We start from the raw sequence: 6,915 nt of genomic DNA on the forward strand, positions 1-6,915 counted from the left end.
ACAGGCAATTACCGATTTGTGATAACTTGGATACTTATATTCTATAAATTATTTATTTATTTACTTATTAATAAAATAATAATAATGAGTAACTTAATTTTAATGACATTGATGTATTTTGCAATTATTAATATTTATATTAAATAGGTGCGCCGTATATTAATATCGTGTCAGCATACACGTGAATAATAATAATAATAATAATAATAATAATAATAATAATAATAATAATAATAATAATACCAGGTTTATATAAGTTTTAATAACCCCTGAAAGCACCAGGAGGTCGCTGAAGATCTATCCGCGGTGTTCCCTCGTAAGTGACCTGTGCACTGAAACCGTGTTTCCAGTCGGCTGTGTAACGAACTATTTGCGTGCGCCCATCCGGAAGTTGAACTCGGTATTCACCTTTTACAATATCTCCGTCACTAATTGCATTGTGTGAATAGTCATTACCGAATGCGTCTTCCTTGACGGCATAATTGAAATCAAATGGCATTCCTGGCTCGTGGTGATGTTCATGCTGTGGGCATTTTTTATATTTATTTTTTCTTCAATTAATTTTATTATTCATTTACAAAACAAACTTATTAATAATATATACATATAATTATTATTGCGGTAATTTAGTTTTAAATAGACACCTGTGTGAGACTAAGTGTGTGCCATTGAGTAGGTGTACACACTATTGTCATGGGGGCAATCAATTAATTACATGAGAAGAAAACGCCTATTGTTTATTTATTTTTTTTTTTTAATAATAATTATTTAATTGCCTTTTTGTCTTATGACTGTGGCTTCCGTTATAAAATAAGATAAAAATTTATTCTGTCGTATTCATCAATGCTAAAATTCGATATTTTTTTTTAATTATAAGTGTATTATAATTAAAAACAATAGACAATGTTTTTTAGTACAATAAGAGAAAAAAAATTAATTATTTGAATGTTATATAGTAAAGATTATTTAAAAATGCAAGCAGCTTAGTTAGCATGAAAATAATAATAATAATAATAGCCTGGGCTATTATATGATACTTTTATAAATGTTATGAGCATATATTTGGTAATTAACTAAACCAGCATGTACGAGAGATTACTCACCCCCGGAACAGTGTTGCCGTTATTGCCAGAGGGTTGCCCAGGATAATCCGGAAATCCGGGAGTGGGTCGTGGTCCTGGTCCAGGGTAGCCCCCAGTTGGTCTGTTTGTTGGTGTAGGAAAACCTGGTGTTGGTCGTGGACCTGGAGTAGGGTATCCACCCCCCGGTCTTCCAGGTTGAGTTGGAGGTCTTGATGGTCCGGTTGGAAAAGTTGGGGTTGGTCTTGTAGGTCCTACTGGAAAGGGAGATGTTGGTCTTGATGATGGGAATCCTGGTGTTGGTCGTGGAAATGTTACTGGTGGTGTATTGTAGTTATATCCTTTTGTAGGCTCCGGTGGCAAATATGTGTTACGTCTTGTACCCGGTGGTAAATCTCCCAAAACATTAATCACCGTCAAACAGAGGACAATTATCTAGAGCAAATAATTTATTAATATTTTTAATTCAAAACGAACGTGTTAACTTTGACTAATAGTCATTTATTATCTGATGTCTTTTATCTGTCCCATTACTCGTTCCAGATGCTGTTGATAAACAAATAAATTACATAATACTAGTAATTAATTAGTATTAAATATATATATAGTATATAGTATATATTTGAATAGATATTGACTGATGGCAAAGTGTTGTTAAAGTCAAGTGTTGATGAGTCATTGTGCTGCTAATTGTTAATAGTGAATAGTGAATAACAAAGAGGGATAAATATAAGCTTATAACACAAGTGGCGTGCTTGAAGAAAAAGTGACTCGTTAGAGAACGAAGGATGGTGGTAGATAACAACTACTTGCCACTGAATGTACATCATGTAACTACAAACAGCTACTCATCTTTCTCTTTCTCTCGTGAGAATAAATAATTACGCTAGGTGGTGGATAAGTGTAATTGGGTTGATTGTTGAATTTACAACAAAACCGAAATCCATACGGGACTAGTTAACAGCTCTACCACTACTATCACCAACAACAACTACTACTACTACAGTTGTTTGCTTCTATAACTATTCTGGCAATTTAATTTCATGAAATACTCGTTTTGTAGCCAATATTTCTCAGTTGAACGAGCAATCAACCAAGCGAAACAACGTCATCCGATCTATATTTATCTCAACATATTCCATATTTTTGTTTGTATCTTTTATTTCCGTTTTTTTTTCCATTGCAGAATACCTCACAGCTTTATTTTTTGTTTGCCAAGGGTTTTATTATTATTTATTTATTATTATTTGTTGTTTTTTTATTTTTCGTCGATATTTGTAGCGTCCAGTATATACTTTGGTAAACTGTCACGATTCACACGCATGACATGCATATTTTCATTAAACCAAAACATTTATACATATAGATATTGTAACATATCGTCTATATATGTATATGAATGTGTCATAAAGAGCTATGAATTATTTTCGTAATAAAAACTGTCGCAACAATGCACCTCGTCTATCTTTTTACTTTACCCCTGACTATTAACGACTCACTCGTAAACTAAGCGCGTGAACTCTTTTGCTTGTGTGTACGCTAGTTATATAATATATATATACATATACCTCATCACTGGTTTTATCAGAGTAAATTCACTCGTTTCCGTTGAAATAACTCTCTTTATATATTGTATTTAGATTTTTTTTTCTTTCTTTACAAGGGTTTTTTATTTGTTCGTTTGGACTTTGCATAAATATTATCATTTTATTACCAGAGACGTAGAAAAACGAATTAAGAGAATACGAAAACAGTAACGAGTTCATTCGCCTTAATGGAAAAATAATTGCTCTAGTATTGTGTCAACTCTTCTTACAGCTAGTTCATTAATGCTGAAACTTAATTTATAATATTTTTTTTTTTTATACATTATCTATTACATCACAACTATTATTTAAATTATACATATATACATATATGCTTTATAACATCACTGATTTATACAAATTTGATTTTAATTCATAAAGTTCATCGGGGTATTAAATAAACTATTTATTCATAGGATGAATAGGTTAATTGTAAATCCAATTCTGTCAATCAAATTTAGCTGTGGTGATTAATTAAATATACCCGCTAAGTTAAATATCGTTATTTATATAAATTTTAATCTAACTAGGACAAAAGGTGACGCATTAATTTAATAATTTCATCTTAATATCAAAATAGTACTTACTTAATTTCGTAATATTTTTAAACGAGTTTATAAATTGAATAGGTCATAATAAATTTATAGAGTAATTTGATAAACTATTAATATCTGCATGGAAAATTTAAGTAACCGGATCAATTGAAGTTTGTGTTGTATTTATTTAATATTTAAATTAAAGCTTGGTATGAATACAATAAAATAATTAAATGTTTTGTTAACGTGAGTATCTATTGAAATAAAATACGCTTGCATGGCAATGGACTAGTAGCAGTAGTAGCAGTAGCAGCAGTATTCAGGGTGGCAAAGAGATTCCAGCAGATCGAGAGCAGTGTACTGAACGTATTGCATCACCTTTCATCGAATAGTTGACTCAAGTTGTACTCTAGCCTACTTAGATGTGACCTATTCAAGTCTTTATACACAGAAGAATCTCCCCACACACAAACACACACACACACACACACACACACACACTTATACCTCTGCTCACACACAGATGTTTTCTCTCTGTGTACTCACGGTCTTCAGTACCATGGCAGGTTGAATAGAACATTCCCGGGCAATCATTTGTCGAACCTTTGATCTCTTTACAAAAAAAAAAAAAATTATAAAAAAAAAAAAAAAAAAAAAAAAAAAATACACTTCACTTGTTGTAATGAAACGTCAAAAGGATACTTTGTTTTAATTTTATTTCGTAAATTTTTATTAAATAACAATTTTAAAATTAATCAACTCAACGAAAAGAGAATTTGAATAGAAAAAATTAATTTAATTTTTAATCTGCATTAGTATTATTAAAAAAAAATAAAACTCGTGTTTTTTTAAATAAATAGAAAATAGCATTAAACAAATTAGTTGCATGTTTAAAATAATAAAAGTTTGAAGCTCGCAATTCGCTATAGTTGTGTATACATATAAGGTGTATTGAACAGCATAGTTTCCTGTCTGGCACGTAAAGGCCGTAACTACTCTAAGGGTCGGTGCGGTAAAAGCAAGCAGTATAACCTTCAAAAATGTTGCCCGAAATATATCTGACCGAGAAAATTCACTGTCCGATTAAAAATTAAATAACAATAGTAGTAATGAAAATAATGAAATTTAAAATATGGTAAAATTTGAATGTTAATAATTAATTTTCCAATAGCAAACAAGCTAATAAGGATTTATAACTTATTTAAAATTGTAGCGTACCTTAATGCGCCACATTTCGGTAATTTGAACCGATGAAACTTGTCAAAGTATGTTGTGTCCAGGAATTAGGGATAGGGGTGATAAAATACCAGCAGGTTTAATTATCAATTGATACACAGACACTGGAAAATGATTAACTGAATAATTGAACAGAAAATATATATGAATAATTAAATTTATCTAGTACATAATTAAACTCAAATAATAATAAAAATAATAAATTATGATAATGTGATGTACCACAGTGAGATTTATAAATTGTATTGGCGGGCCGTGGTCGGTTGCTCGAGACTCGGTACGTAACTAACTGTTAGACATACCGGTAAGTTACGTTTATATACTAGCGTAGGCCTAATAAGATGAACCATCGACGGGAGTTATTTGCAAGGGAGTTGAAAGACACGACAATATAGCTTAAGCTGCATTTGCTGTTCCTGGTGAAGAGAATCAAGAGATCATCAGCAGAAAAGGATAAGAATAAAAAATATTTAATCTTATGTGTGTATTAGTCGTTTAGTTGTGAATAGACAACAACAACAATAATATTAAGTAAAAGAATAAGAAGAGGAAAAATTATATGGTGGTGGTGGTGGTGGTGGTGGTATACTGATGAATAGAGGGGCAGGTTTAATTTCCTTGTCTTTTAAATATACACCCAATATGTACAGGTCGTATCTATACTGATATGATGCTTTAAACACACATATCCTATCCCCGCTCTATAGCAAACTAACAATTCTTTATCGGTGGATTTAAGTGTGAATCGGCTCGCTGGTGAGAGGGCGTCGGGAGTCGGGCTTTGGGTGTCGGGTGCCGGTCTAGGGGCGGGGGAAATTTGTTGGTATGGCGTATAGCGTATGGCGTATGCCGTATGGCACGAGTCAATGTGTCGTCTGGACGTGCTTGTCGGAACTCATTTGTTTTCGTGCGTGAACACGAGTCACATCGATGAGAATAGCTCTTTTGGGATAGAATAAACCCTCGAGACTTGATCGACCGCACACACGACAAACAAACCCGAACAAACAAACCAACAAACAAACAAACAAACGAATAGTAACTGTCGCCGTTACTTTAGCTATAGCTGTAGCTAAAGCTTTAACGAAACAAATGGAGAAAGCTCCGGAAGCAGTCGTACTAGTGGTGACTCTTTTCATGCGGAAACAGACATAGACAGGGCTCCAAGCAGTACACCGTGACACATTAACTATTGATCCACAGAATGATATAACTAAGAGCTATCAGCTACACAGTTAATATATTACATATATATTTAGGGATTTACTGACGTAAATCTGTTATTGATTTTAAAATTAACTCTGGTGAGTACTGTACAAGTGATGCATAATTTCAAGTGAGCTGTTTCAACAGACTCTACTACCACTACTACTTACTGCTATTTTACTGGCTTAGATATATATATATATATATATATAGATAACCCACAACTCTTGGCTGATGCTTGGAAGCTTAATCCAAGTGTGTTTATAGAGTCTATAACCCCGTCAATCAATTACAATTGACGGATTGTCGTTGGTATTTTAACGTGAGTTATGTTCGTTTGTGTATATATATATATATATCACAGAATTGCAGGTATGCTATGGTACTGTTATAAGAGTACGTATATGTATGTATGTATAGATGGATGGATGGATGGTTCAGTGGATAGTTAAATGTTGAATGTTGTATGTATGTATGTATGGATAGGTAGCAGATATATTGTTGGGGAGTAAATACCGTGCAGACAAAGAGCCACAATAATTCAATAGCTAATATATAAGAGGCTATTGCAAATTTTGTTTGTTGTTGTTGTTATTGTAGTATGAAATTGATGCGAGACAGATTGTATAGTGTTTATAATAGTATTATTGGTACTGCGGATAAATAATAAGTATGGAAATAAGTATGGATTATGCATCAAGTGAGCAAGTTTCATAATAACGAGTATCAATTCTGATAGCTACATTATTCATTTCACTTCCTGTTCGCGTTGCAGCTGTCATTTAGCATCTCTACAAATTATTGTTAAAGAATGAAAAAAAACTTTGGTCTTTCACCTTTACTCTGCTATACTATCTTTTAAAGTTCGTCGCTACCAGAGATCTTGTGTTTCAGCTTCACTTAGATTAATAATTTCCTTAATTTTATATTTATACATCAATATAATATTTTCTAAACTTAACTTTTATACGGTTCAAGTGTAATATTTTCTTCTCTAAGTATTGGTCTGCATGTATAGTTAGGTTGATGTTGTTTACAGTTGGGCGTTGTGGTGCCCACTATGCCAAGTAACATTATTGCTCGGTTGACCTGCTGGTGTGAATGAAAATCCCCCCAGAACAGTCGGCTATTATCCTTCTAACGACTAAAATATAATGTTTCCTTATAAATTTATGTAACTTTCTGCATAATACTGGCTACTACTACTACTACTACTACCACCACTGCAGAAGCAGGACCATCGTTATTATAACTTCTATGATAATAGTTTTG

General features: G+C 32.6%; 1 protein-coding gene across 2 annotated transcripts; it reads right to left on the reverse strand.

Moving 5' to 3' along the window:
* Nucleotides 1–259: 259 nt before the first annotated feature.
* Nucleotides 260–4,689, reverse strand: LOC103571933 (pro-resilin). 2 transcript variants are annotated; one of them, XM_008550286.1, is made up of 4 exons: nt 4,660–4,689; nt 4,420–4,556; nt 1,104–1,514; nt 260–523 (listed from the first exon to the last, which is right to left on the reverse strand). In XM_008550286.1, the coding sequence occupies exons 2-4, from the start codon at nt 4,432–4,434 to the stop codon at nt 260–262; spliced, it is 690 nt and encodes a 229-aa protein (XP_008548508.1). In that variant the 5' UTR covers nt 4,435–4,556; nt 4,660–4,689. The 2 variants fall into 2 exon arrangements, with proteins under 2 accessions (XP_008548508.1, XP_008548509.1); XM_008550287.1 differs by having other exon boundaries at nt 4,420–4,541; nt 4,660–4,688.
* Nucleotides 4,690–6,915: the final 2,226 nt, after the last annotated feature.

This window comes from Microplitis demolitor, chromosome 7 (genome assembly GCF_026212275.2).
Source record: "Microplitis demolitor isolate Queensland-Clemson2020A chromosome 7, iyMicDemo2.1a, whole genome shotgun sequence".
NCBI classification, from domain to species: domain Eukaryota; kingdom Metazoa; phylum Arthropoda; class Insecta; order Hymenoptera; family Braconidae; genus Microplitis; species Microplitis demolitor.